The 13907-nt window shown below is 45.6% G+C and overlaps 1 protein-coding gene across 1 annotated transcript in view; it reads right to left on the reverse strand.

Annotated features, from left to right (window-relative positions):
• LOC138968604 (uncharacterized) overlaps nucleotides 1–13907 on the reverse strand; it is a 35772-nt gene that overhangs the window by 18357 nt on the left and 3508 nt on the right. The window contains exons 2-7 of the mRNA XM_070341199.1: nucleotides 12965–13106; nucleotides 11663–11914; nucleotides 3167–3798; nucleotides 1856–2071; nucleotides 878–1155; nucleotides 281–444 (exon numbers count right to left, since the gene is read on the reverse strand). Of these exons, the coding sequence (XP_070197300.1) occupies nucleotides 281–444; nucleotides 878–1155; nucleotides 1856–2071; nucleotides 3167–3798; nucleotides 11663–11914; nucleotides 12965–13106 (1684 nt within the window). The remainder of the gene's footprint in view (nucleotides 1–280; nucleotides 445–877; nucleotides 1156–1855; nucleotides 2072–3166; nucleotides 3799–11662; nucleotides 11915–12964; nucleotides 13107–13907) is intronic.

Raw genomic sequence — 13907 nt, forward strand, 5'->3', positions numbered from 1 at the left:
TGGCGCTTTGAGCAGGATGGGACTCGACATCATGTCACCAGGACTGGGATATCATAGTCATTGGTGCAAACTGTGCTGATTCTTTTTACAGCAAAAGCAGCAAAGCAATTAAATGTCCCAGGTTAATGCTTAAAAAAAACAAGGTATATCAAATCACGTTAAGATCAAATTGTCCTTGAACATTCAAATGTATGAATGACGACACACCTCATACATTACAAACTCACAATAAAATAAAAACTGCCATTACATAATATATCTTCCTTGTTATAATACTTACCTGAATAAAGAGGAAATTCTTTGTTCAAGTCGACATTGATAGATACGATATTGTCCTTGATGTAACTCAGTTTGTCCATGACGTCCTCCGCAACATCAAGACGGCACTCAAATTCAAGAATGTAACCATCTTCTGTTGTTTCGTGGTGAATGTCGCCATTCTGCCTGTTAAAAATAATTACCTTGTTCTAGATGTTGTGACTGCTTTTTGTTCAGTTATCACAGACTACTGAATAACCGTATTAAGTGATTGTTCAAATCCTTGAAATGGCAACAGAAACGTTGCCCATTACCATTAACTGCCATACTGTTCAAAAACCTTTTTCTCCTTAACTCTTACAATAGAACATATGACAATCAAAACAGTGTTGCACTCCCTGTCTCTGCACTTTTGTTCGTTTGTGCGCGTGCGCGCGCGCGCGCGTGTGTGTGTGTGTGTGTGTGTGTATGTGTGTGTGTGTGTCTCTCTCTCTCTCTCTCTCTCTCTCTCTCTCTCTCTCTCTCTCTCTCTCTCTCTCTCTCTCTCTCTTTAATGATCCACCGCCGACCACCCTCCCACTTTTTATATGCCTGATCACTAAAGCAGCCAATCACTTACCTTATTATCTGCTTCACTTCATCTAGTTCCTTAGAAAACCATTTCCTGCAGGCATTTGCTTGCATGGCTCCATCAATCTCAAACATGGTCTTTTCAGGGCGATTCTTTTCGGAGAACTGTTCTACTTCAATGGCCGCAAGTTCCACATCCGAAGCCAAACCGTCAAGATGTAGGTCATTAGAATTACCACTGGGAAGTGTCATCAACACCAAGTAATCTTGTTCCAGTTTTATTTTCAGGTTTTGAAACTGGGGTAGCAATGACACCTTGAAAGACACCTGTAAAGACAGGTATGCATTTAAGCTAAATGAGATACTTTCATTGGCATCAAATATAGCTACCTATCCTTTCCTAGAGCATGTAATTGTTGTTACAACCGTAAACAGACTAATTCCAAACTGGCCTGTATTACATCAGGGTACACAAATAAACAGAGACACACAGACTTGAGCTACCTGCAGGTGCCAAACAAATGAAAAATAAGAGCGAAACAAAACTGTGGTAACTTCTTAGGACATTTAGACATGAAAATTCCCATATACTTATTAAGAGAGACATATATTGATTGATTGATGGTTGGATGGATGGATGGGGGATGGAGGGACATTTTAGGCTAAAGCCTAATCTTACAGTCTCTCCCCAATAAAAACGACGACATACATAAATGAAACAGACAGTTTTTAATCCCAATTATTCAATATTACGTAATACTGCCCTACTTATACCGATATAGGTAAAAAAAATAGCTAAGTTAGAGAGAGACAGAGAGAGAGAGACAGAGAGAGAGAGAGACAGAGAAAGACATGGAGGGAGGGAGGAGAGAGAGAGAGAGAGAGAGAGAGAGAGAGAGAGAGAGAGAGAGAGAGAGAGAGAGATAACTAGGCAGACAGACAGTAAGAGATCGAAAGACTGAGACTGAGCTGCCAGACACACAAACAAACAAAACATATATTGAGAAGCCAATGTGTTTGCTCAAACCGTGCATGTCTTGGTCAAGATGGCAGATTCAAATTCCTCTTTGAAAGCTCTCAGATCCTCTTCTTTCAGAGCAGCACACACAACGCACGAGTTTTGCACCTTTGCAGAGCAGTTCGGGTGCTTTTGCATCATGTCCTTCAAGTATTGTCTTCCTTTGGTTGTTTCCAACAGCATCAGCGTGGCATCTGGCACGGTGAGGCTGTCATCAGCCAGGCCCTGTTAAACAACAGCAGTTATCGTAAGGAAAACAAGGAAAGCTTCAGCGAAAGTTCGTGAACATCCTGAACCGCAAGCAATCTTTAATTTATGACGGTGTACATATTGTACAGTTTTCTTCCTCTGATGTTCCTCTTGTTCATCACACAGTTCTGACTCCTATTGTTTTTTTGTATGGAATGCTTCACCGAAACCCCAATCAATTCAAACCGTTCGAGCAACTTCATCTTTGTGGACTTCGTTTTTCATAACAAAATAGACCAACGATTATTGACACAGGCAAAACCATTGCCAGGCACCACATGCACATGCAAACAGCCACACCCATACACACACCTTCACACAAACACAAATATCAACACATGCGCACAGTGGTAGGTAGGACAAAACAAGTGTCACGGCCAGATAAAGGAGTAGTGAAAGTTTAATAGACAACCGACCAGGCATTGTCGCAAAAACGTTAGTAAACTATGGCATTCTGTATGTTATTAAAACATTGGAGAAAAAAATTGTCACTAGCTTTGTCCAGTATTTAACTAAATATCGCATTCAAATGAAATTAACTGTTTTTACTTATTGTATTTTTGAGAATTGTTCAATAGAACAGAAAAGGATAACTGTTTCACCTAAGAAATAAATTCGGTTTTCATTAAGTTATTTCGTGTAAAATTAGACATTCTTGTAAATATTATATTGTTAGGTAAAAAAAAAAGACACTATGATTATTCTAAAGAAGACATTATTGAGTTTACTGAATAAGTTTTGAGACATGGCGTTACAATGTAAACTTACCTATTTTAAAGAATAATCCACTATTTACCTAAATATTGCATTAATTTTTAAAGTGGAACACCAGAGTTGTTTGCTACGGTTGCAACGTCGAACTTTGCGAGTTGCATCGTCTTCGTTCACACGTGAGAACAGTATGTTTGAGTCTTTTTATTTCTCGCTCTCACGCGCAGTCACCATTGTTCTACTTGCATTAGTTAGTTAAGACCATAAACAAGTAACATTTGTTTTTTTCAAATAATTAATTTTCAAACGAAATGCCATTGTAAACAGATGCTGCTTAGGAATGCACAACTAGTATCTTACCTGAACTTGCTTCATCAGCTGGGTCATTGCCTGTTCGCATTCTTCTGTCGGACCAGAGAACAGCGCAACCTCCTCCTGTTCCAGTAGAGTCACTTGGCATCCTTCGCAACAGCCAGCAAATTTTCTCAGCAGACGGAGCTGGTACGAAGGCACGATAAGCCGAAGGGTTACCATCGTTTTCAGTTTTTCATTTTCTCTTTTCAGTCTCTCCAGTTCCTCCTGAGCCTTAAGAGCTTCTTCAGACTCAACTTTCCTTCGATCAAGCCTAAGTTTTTCCAGTTCCTCCCGCAGGCTTTTAACTTCTGGGTCTTCCTGCGCAGGTTTTTCAGATGAGTATTCTCCGGGGGCTTTGAATGGAGATGGACGCTCACTGAGGTCTGGCTTTGGAAGGAGTGGGGGCTTTTCTTGCGGAGGTGTGGAATGGCTGGCGAATGTCTTTGGAATGGTTTCCTTCTGTTGTGGAGGTGGGACGCTAGGCTTAGGCGGTACAGGAGGTTTTGCAGGAGAACACGTTTTCTTGAGAAGTTCTTCCAGAAGAGGTCTGTGAAACTGCCCGTACCATGGCTCGACCTTCACCACTTCGCTGTCCTTCTTGATGTTGTGAGCTTCCTTGGCAAGAACTCCGTCCACAGCTGCAATCAATTGGATTGTTCGGTTTGAAATAAAGTTAAAGAAAAACATTCTCATCCACCATCTTTCTTTCTTTCTTTATTTGGTGTTTAACGTCGTTTTCAACCACGAAGGTTATATCGCGACGAGGGAAAGGGGGGAGATGGGATAGGGGAAAGGGGGGGGGAGATGGGATAGAGCCACTTGTTAAGTGTTTCTTGTTCACAAAAGCACTAATCAAAAAATTGCTCCAGGGGCTTGCAACGTAGTACAATATATGACCTTACTGGGAGAATGCAAGTTTCCAGTACAAAGGACTAAACATTTCTTACATACTGCTTGACTAAAATCTTTACAAACATTGACTATACTCTATACAAGAACCACTTAACAAGGGTAAAAGGAGAAACAGAATCCGTTAGTCGCCTCATACGACATGCGGGGTGCAGAGAAATAAGGATGTGGAAAAGAAGACTTTTGGTAAATGAAATAAAGGTGATGGATCCAGTCAGGTAGAAATAAGACAACAAGAAAAGAATTGGAAAACTGCAGGGAATAGTAGGGAGAGTTTTCTTGGAAGGAAATATAGGTGAAAGGACTGGTAAGGCAGAAATAAGACAAAAGAAGAGAAGAAACAGAACCGTTAGTCGCCTCTTACGACATGCTGGGTAGCATCGGGTAAATTCTTTCTAGTCCCAACCAATATGGGACTCCCCCTAACCCGCGGGGGGTCCATCCACCATCTAAACATTGTCGGGCTCTGATGATGGACATAAATGATCTTAATCTGGAGTCACTGTCACGATCGGGTGACAGAGACCAAGAAAGCGTCACTCAGTGGAGTGCCTGTTCTGGGTCAATGTATGATAGAAAGCGCCTGTGCGTGATATTGGACACAGCAGAGTTTTTGCTGACAGTGCTCCCGAGCACGGATGTTTTGAAACGCACGAGCTTCACAGTGCAGGTTTCTGCTGTCATAGGGCTGACGGTTTTTTTCGCTGACAGCGCGCACGGGATTTTCAGGGATTGAGTTTCTCGTGTCTTTTTTCCTGCTTGGGGAGGCAAAACTGTGTATAGCTGGACTGGTTTGGTGACAAGGTCAGTCACGTGTATTTGGCTAGGTGGTCTGTCAGAGACTCAAGGACGACACACTTGACACCCAGCGGCAGAAGGGGAAGGACCTAACACACAGTTACTAGAGTATGATGGTTTTTCACCGAGTATCATATTCGGCACTCTAGGGGAACTTCCACAAGTTATTCCTTTCCTCTGCCACGTATTTTGCTGAGGACAAGTCGTCACATTTCCTTCGTCGGCGATGGCTTTCGCATAAGGATTCGACAAGGGGTTCTGGACGTTTTGGGTCACTGTTGACGAACAGAGACTGTTCCAGGGAGGAGGCGGACTTTGCTTCCATTGAGAGTTACAATCATAGGCTTTTGAGGTAATAAATCATTATTTAACGCTGTTGATGAGTCTGTGTTGTGGAATGAAATACTCTCTGTTGTTCTTTCCAGGTTAGCGCATAATTTACTCTCTGTGACGCTAAAATACTAATCTGTATATGGTTTTTGCAGATAGGGAGAGAAGGACGGAAAATGGCTGTTTTGTTGTTGTAAAAAGTCAGTTTTGTGCAGGCCCACGTGCTCGATGAGATATTTAAAGATGACATGTTTTAAGGTGGTGGGTGAGGGGTAGCTGACATGTTTAGTGCACCGATGCTTTCTGTTTGCAGCCTTCCTTCGTTCGTTCGTTTCGTTCGTTCGTTACGTTCCCGTAACATCGGCACGGCTGACTCTGGCGGGAACTGTTGGGGCTACGCTAACCAGGAGACCGGCTAACCAGGAGACCGGCTAACCAGCGGACCGGCTAACCAGCGAACCGACTAACCAGCATACCGGCTAAGCAGCAGCAGCAGAGATAAAGCTAAGTGCACCATGTCGTACGCACCCCGTTGACCACCGTTGTCTTTTCGTATCTATGATTTCATTGGAGTAGTGACAACGTGGGGTGTGTGACACCTGCACGAACTAGAGCTTTTCGAACAGAACATTCTCATTTCGACTGTATTTACACGGGTTCAGCGTGTTACTATAATTTTCTACATAGTACTGGCATTTTGTCAGTGAACACTGGTTTTTTACGTGTTGAGAACGTAAAAAGAACATATTTTGAGTGAAGGCTCGAGGGAGGTGGAGAGTTTATACATAAACAGGCGTCTGAAACTTATACTTTTGTTGACTCTATTTAATTGTATGCCTGCGAGAGTGGATCGTGGTGTGGTTAGTTAATTAGTAGTAATTAACCGGTTCATAATCACCTTGAGTGATATATTGAAACGTGACACGTGGGGGCCAAGCCGGGATTTACTCAGTTAATTTCCAACTGATAAAGACCCACCAATTAAGGAGAACTAAGAGCAGATAATCTCGTCAGTGCTCGACTTATTTTCTGCTTGGTGCTACCCTTTTTTGTATAGTTTTGATCATATACCACACCTTAAGCGATTCACATCTTGCAGGAAATGTAAATTGTAATTTGTGAGTTATTGTATGCGCTAACTGTGATTATCTCCCTTTCCTTTGTTTGTGAATCTTTGTTGTTGTACGTTCAGAGTTTTCCGTTGCAGAGAGCTGAGCGGGGTTAGCGGATTTGTTATTCGTTTTACTCAGTTTTCTCTACATTGTTGTTTCGCATTCCGTAACAGGTTACATTTTCTACCGTCTTGTTTTACTTGGATTTTTCTCCATATTTTGACTTTGTTGGAATTTTGGGGGGGAAGGGTCCGAGGACTTCTGTCCTAACCGAGGCTGTGGGAGACACTCTGTTTCACCGCAAAAAGCAGCCGATAAAGTAGGCCACGGCTGTGGGAAACACTTTGTTTCACCGCAAAAAGCAGCCATAAAGTAGGCTACGCGTTTTGTTCTACACCGTTTGGATTTTTCTTCTGCATTTTCCGGTTGCTGGATTTTTGTATCCATTTCATCACCGCGTGTTCTAGCTATAGCTGCGTTAGACTTACTTTGGTAATAAAGCTTTGCTAAAACTAACCATGGCCACAGGGGGATCTCCGACGAGGAGAATAACTTTCGAGACTCCTGGTAGTGAGCAACCGACTGAGCGAGACGCACGCGTTAGAGCCCGAAGCGTTCTAAAACGCTTAGAAGTAGAACGGAAGGAAGAATTTGAGCGACTGACAAGAAAAGAAGAACGTGACAGACAGGACAAGAAGGACGAACTTGACAGACAAGAAAGAGAACGACAGGCCGAACGACAGGCAGAACGAGACAGACAGGAAAGGAAAGACGAACGTGACAGACAGGACAAGAAAGAGAAAGACGAACTTGACAGACAAGAAAGAGAACGACAGGCCGAACGAGACAGACAAGAAAAGAAAGACGAACTTGACAGACAAGAAAGAGAACGACAGGCCGAACGAGACAGACTAGACCGGAAGGAACAGGCGGATCGCGATCACCAGCTAGAGCTAGCCAGGCTACAGGCCGAGAAGGGTACGCTTACTCAGGCTAGCGCGCCGACGTTTGTTGCCGACCGAACGAGACTGCCGACGTTCGACGATGACAAGGACGAGCTCGACGATTTTTTACGCCGGTTTGAGCGCATTGCATCCGACCAGAAGTGGGAAGAGGCCACGTGGGCTAGCCGCCTTAGCACCTGCTTGAAAGGACGCGCATTGCAGCTCTACAACGCTTTGGATGACGACGAGGCGAGAGACTATCAGGCACTTAAGAAGGCGTTACTCCAGCGCTTCAACCTGACTGCTGAAGCCTACAGACGACGTCTGCGTAACAGCAAGAGACTGAGCGGCGAGCTGAGTCATCAGTTTGTGGCACGCCTTAACCTCTACCTGCGGCGCTGGGTGGAGATGGCCGAAAAGGACTGGACCGTCAACGACCTTGCCGACCTCATAGTCATGGAACAACTGATGTCCAGCCTGCGACCTGAGGTGGTGACCTTCGTGCAGGAGCACCAGCCCAAGACTACTCAGGAGGCAGCCGACTGGATCAGAGTGCACGAGGACGCCCAGGCGATCTCCGGCAAATCTTCAGGCTCACGGCCAGGAAAAACGGGAAATTCGGGTTCTTCAGGACCCAAGGACGGGAAGGACGATCAGGGACACAAGGGATCGAGTTCCAGAACTGACATCCAGTGTTACTACTGCAACAAGCGGGGCCACGTGAAGAAGGACTGCCACAAGAGACAGGCTGACCAGAAGGGCGTTCACTTCGTTGGCAGTGAGGAGTTCAGGGACGTCACGAGCTCATGCACCATCCCACAACTCTGCGTTCCGTGCTCCAGGAAACATTTCCAGCCCCACTGCAACGTTTACGTTAACGGAGTGAAGGGCGAAGGTCTGCGGGACACAGGGGCAGACATGATAGTGGTTCGGGCGAGTCTAGTTCCAGCTATGGCTTACACAGGAGACAGCATCAGGGTGAGAATGGCCGAGGCATCTCACGCTTACGACTTGAACACGGCAGTGATCAAGGTCGTAACCCCGTTGTCCACGGGGACCATTGTGGCCGTCGTCATGGACGATCCTCCATGCGACCTGCTCATTGGAAACCGGGTTCAGTTTGTGGACGGCGTCACCAGGGAGGTTCCCGTTTATCGGTCTCCCGACGTCATTTCAGTGCTCACGCGGGCACAGGCGGAGCGAGAGGACAAACCTCTCAAACCCCTACCTGCTGCACGAGCTGCCCTGAGGAACGTGACCCCCGCGCTTCTCGCGAAGGCTCAGGATTCTGACCCGACCTTAGCTACTCCTCGGGAGCACGCGAAGTCGGGGAAGGTGAAGCTGAGCGGGAAGCATGGGAGGTCAAAGTTCCTCAGGGACAAGAAGTTGCTCTACCGTGAGTTCAGCAACCAAGAAGGTACATTCAAACAGGTTGTCGTGCCTCGCGAGTTTCGCGAGGGTGTCATGGCAACGGCACACGACTCGATTCTGGGAGGTCATCTTGGTACCAAGAAGACCACGGATCGTGTCTGGCGCCACTTTTACTGGCCAGGCATCTGCACGGATGTCCGACGTTTCTGCGCGTCCTGCGATAAGTGCCAGAAGGTGGTTGCCAAAGGAAGGGTGAGGAAGGTCCCCTTAGAGAAGATGCCGCTCATCGACGAACCCTTTCGTCGGGTGGCAGTGGACATCATCGGGCCCATCTTGCCTGCGTCTGAGGACGGAAACAGATACATTTTGACCATGGTGGACTACGCTACTCGATACCCAGAGGCGATCCCTCTGAAATCGATTGAAGCCACGCGAGTAGCTGAGGCTCTGGTTACTATGTGGTCCCGGCTGGGAATTCCATCAGAGGTACTCACCGACAGAGGCACGCAGTTCACGGGAGGAGTGATGGCGGAGGCAGCACGACTGCTATCACTGGAGCAGCACTTCACCACTCCTTACCATGCTCAGTGCAACGGACTGGTGGAAAGGTTCAATGGCACCTTGAAGACCATGCTGAGGAAACTAGCTCAGGAGAAACCACGCACGTGGGACAGGTACATCCCAGCATTGCTTTTTGCATACCGCGAGGTTCCTCAGGAGAGCTTGGGCTTTTCCCCATTCGAGCTGTTGTACGGCAGACAGGTACGCGGTCCCATGGCTATCCTGCGTCAGGCTTGGACGGACGAAGAAGCTGACGAGGAGGTGCAGACGACGGCGACCTACATCGTAGAACTCAGGAACAGGATTGAAGAGACCTGCAAATTGGCTCAAGAGAACCTGGGAAGAGCAGCACAGCGTTACGCGCGAGGATTCGACCGCAAGGCACGGCCGCGCAGCTTCAAGATTGGAGAACGGGTGTTGCTACTTCTACCTGTCAAACACAACAAGCTACAACTGCAGTGGCAAGGACCTTTTGAGGTGACAGCGAAAGTGGGCCAAAACGACTACAGGATCATGATGCACGGGAAAGCACGCCTGTACCACGCCAACCTGCTGCGCGCCTACATAGAGAGGACAGCCTACGGGGAGAAGAACAAAGACCAGAAGAACAAAGACAAGAAGACAGAGAAGGTTGCAGTTATCAGGGGTGAAACGAGGGGTTGCTCGTTCTTGAGGACGACCTTTCTGTCTGGAAACAGACCATCAACCTCTGCAATATCTTCAGGTTGCAAGGTTGGCAAACGCCAGACTTATGCGCTGGGCGTTGATTCTCCAACCGTACCAATTCACGGTACGCGTCATTCCGGGCGCCAACAATGTTGGAGCTGACTTTCTCTCTCGGGCTGTAGAGGAGAACATGACTGTGAGCGAAACCGAGGTTTCGTCTTGAAGAGGGGAGGTGTGTCACGATCGGGTGACAGAGACCAAGAAAGCGTCACTCAGTGGAGTGCCTGTTCTGGGTCAATGTATGATAGAAAGCGCCTGTGCGTGATATTGGACACAGCAGAGTTTTTGCTGACAGTGCTCCCGAGCACGGATGTTTTGAAACGCACGAGCTTCACAGTGCAGGTTTCTGCTGTCATAGGGCTGACGGTTTTTTTCGCTGACAGCGCGCACGGGATTTTCAGGGATTGAGTTTCTCGTGTCTTTTTTCCTGCTTGGGGAGGCAAAACTGTGTATAGCTGGACTGGTTTGGTGACAAGGTCAGTCACGTGTATTTGGCTAGGTGGTCTGTCAGAGACTCAAGGACGACACACTTGACACCCAGCGGCAGAAGGGGAAGGACCTAACACACAGTTACTAGAGTATGATGGTTTTTCACCGAGTATCATATTCGGCACTCTAGGGGAACTTCCACAAGTTATTCCTTTCCTCTGCCACGTATTTTGCTGAGGACAAGTCGTCACATTTCCTTCGTCGGCGATGGCTTTCGCATAAGGATTCGACAAGGGGTTCTGGACGTTTTGGGTCACTGTTGACGAACAGAGACTGTTCCAGGGAGGAGGCGGACTTTGCTTCCATTGAGAGTTACAATCATAGGCTTTTGAGGTAATAAATCATTATTTAACGCTGTTGATGAGTCTGTGTTGTGGAATGAAATACTCTCTGTTGTTCTTTCCAGGTTAGCGCATAATTTACTCTCTGTGACGCTAAAATACTAATCTGTATATGGTTTTTGCAGATAGGGAGAGAAGGACGGAAAATGGCTGTTTTGTTGTTGTAAAAAGTCAGTTTTGTGCAGGCCCACGTGCTCGATGAGATATTTAAAGATGACATGTTTTAAGGTGGTGGGTGAGGGGTAGCTGACATGTTTAGTGCACCGATGCTTTCTGTTTGCAGCCTTCCTTCGTTCGTTCGTTTCGTTCGTTCGTTACGTTCCCGTAACATCGGCACGGCTGACTCTGGCGGGAACTGTTGAGGCTACGCTAACCAGGAGACCGGCTAACCAGGAGACCGGCTAACCAGCGGACCGGCTAACCAGCGAACCGACTAACCAGCATACCGGCTAAGCAGCAGCAGCAGAGATAAAGCTAAGTGCACCATGTCGTACGCACCCCGTTGACCACCGTTGTCTTTTCGTATCTATGATTTCATTGGAGTAGTGACAACGTGGGGTGTGTGACACCTGCACGAACTAGAGCTTTTCGAACAGAACATTCTCATTTCGACTGTATTTACACGGGTTCAGCGTGTTACTATAATTTTCTACATAGTACTGGCATTTTGTCAGTGAACACTGGTTTTTTACGTGTTGAGAACGTAAAAAGAACATATTTTGAGTGAAGGCTCGAGGGAGGTGGAGAGTTTATACATAAACAGGCGTCTGAAACTTATACTTTTGTTGACTCTATTTAATTGTATGCCTGCGAGAGTGGATCGTGGTGTGGTTAGTTAATTAGTAGTAATTAACCGGTTCATAATCACCTTGAGTGATATATTGAAACGTGACAGTCACACCAAAATAAAAACATACCTACCTTCGGGGAGAGTGAAGTGAACAACAGCCAAAGATAGCTCAGGATGCATCTCACATCGTTCGACCTCTGCATCGCCACATCCTGAACGCCTAGGGTTGGCAAAATAGTAGAAGACAAGATCGTCTGAGAGGTTTAGGTCAGTGAAGTGAACCACTATGCTGCACGTGCTTTCTGTCACTGCCTCCAGCGCCAGTGTCTGTTCGTTGAATGGCAGATGGACCAGGTCTTGATTTGCTTCATGCACTGAGTCCTCTGTGGCACAGAAAGCAGAAGCGTGAGAAAAAAAACATTCGCATATAGATCTACAAAACAGAGCACACACAATTTTGAAAATAAATGAAAAGATCGTTACAGAAGAAGAAAATAATTGTGTATGCGTACATTACTGCAAAAAGATAATGAGGAAAACAAGAAAAAAGATGACAGTCGCTTGTTTATTTCAACGCTGATTATTCTCTCACGTGCAAAGCGATTCGTTCCGTACAACCCCTCTCTCCCTCTCTCTCTCTCTCTCTCTCTCTCTCTCTCTCTCTCTCTCTCTCTCTCTCTCTCTCTCTCTCTCTCTCTCTCTCTCTCTCTCTCTCTCTCTCTCTCTCTCTCTCTCTCTCTCTCGTCTATATTTATAGCAGTTACGACCGTTTGTTTCACCCCTTGACTGCCGGGGATTTTTATTTTTTGTAAATCAAATAAAAAATGTATAACATACAAAGAATGTCAAAACCGAGAAAATGGTCTCCAAGGGAGTCAATCGTCTAACTGCAAATTCAAAGGGCAATTTACAACGGTGTTTCCCTTGTCAAAGTACCTGAAACGTGTTGTGGCAGTCAAGAAGGGGTATAAACAAAGTTCAAATAACAATATAATTTCCTTCGTTCACTTCTCTCGTTGAATTTTACGTTCCGCATTGCTGTTCTTTGAATTGTTGTGGTTGAAGCGAATGCTCCGCTCTTGGGCCTATACCGGCACGGTTGGCCTAGTGATCGGGAGGTCGTGGGTTCGAACCCCGGCCAGGTCATACCTAAGACTTTAAAATTGGCAATCTAGTGGCTGCTCCGCCTGGCGTCTGGCATTATGGGGTTAGTGCTAGGACTGGTTGGTCCGGTGTCAGAATAATGTGACTGGGTGAGACATGAAGCCTGTGCTGCGACTTCTGTCTTGTGTGTGGCGCACGTTATATGTCAAAGCAGCACCGCCCTGATATGGCCCTTCGTGGTCGGCTGGGCGTTAAGCAAACAAACAAACAAACAAACAAACAATCCGCTCTTTCCTTCACCTGTGTGTTTGTCCAGATAATCCACTTACCTGAAACAGGCTCTTCTAGAGTCAGTAGAGCAGCATGTCTGACGTCACAAAACGTCTGTATGCAATTGGCTTTCATCATCAGCGACGTCACCACCTCCAAAAAGTTCTCCAGATGGTCTGACGTCCATTCATTTGGCAAGTTCTGAAAAATGTTAAACGAATTTGAATAGTAGCTCGCATTTTATATTTCCGTGTGCTTACCTAATAAAATCATACGGTATTCGCAAAGCAATAAACAAGTCGCGTAAGGCGAAAATACAATATTTAGTCAAGTAGCTGTCGAACTCACAGAATGAAACTGAACGCAACGCAACGCAGCAAGACCGTATACTCGCAGCATCGTCACTCCACCGCCCGTGGCAAAGGCAGTGCCCGTGGAATTGACAAGAAGAGCGGGGTATTCGTTGCGCTGAGAAGGATAGCGCTGTATACTCTATAGTCTCTGAGGATAGCACGCTTTTCTGTACCTCTCTTCGTTTTAACTTTCTGAGCGTGTTTTTAATCCAAACATATCATATCTATATATTTTTGGAATCAGGAACCGACAAGGAATAAGATGAAAGTGTTTTTAAATTGATTTCGAAAAAAAAAAATTGATAATAATTTTTATATATTTAATTTTCAGAGCTTGTTTTTAATCCGAATATAACATATTTATATGTTTTTGGAATCAGCAAATGATGGAGAATAAGATAAACGTAAACTTGGATCGTTTTATAAATTTATATTTTTTTTTTACAATTTTCAGATTTTTAATGACCAAAGTCATTAATTAATTTTTAAGCCACCAAGCTGAAATGCAATACCGAAGTCCGGGCTTCGTCGAAGATTACTTAACCAAAATTTCAACCAATTTGGTTGAAAAATGAGGGCGTGACAGTGCCGCCTCAACTTTCACGAAAAGCCGGATATGACGTCATCAAAGACATTTATCAAAAAAATG

Source organism: Littorina saxatilis, linkage group LG6 (assembly GCF_037325665.1).
Source record: "Littorina saxatilis isolate snail1 linkage group LG6, US_GU_Lsax_2.0, whole genome shotgun sequence".
Lineage (NCBI taxonomy): Eukaryota > Metazoa > Mollusca > Gastropoda > Littorinimorpha > Littorinidae > Littorina > Littorina saxatilis.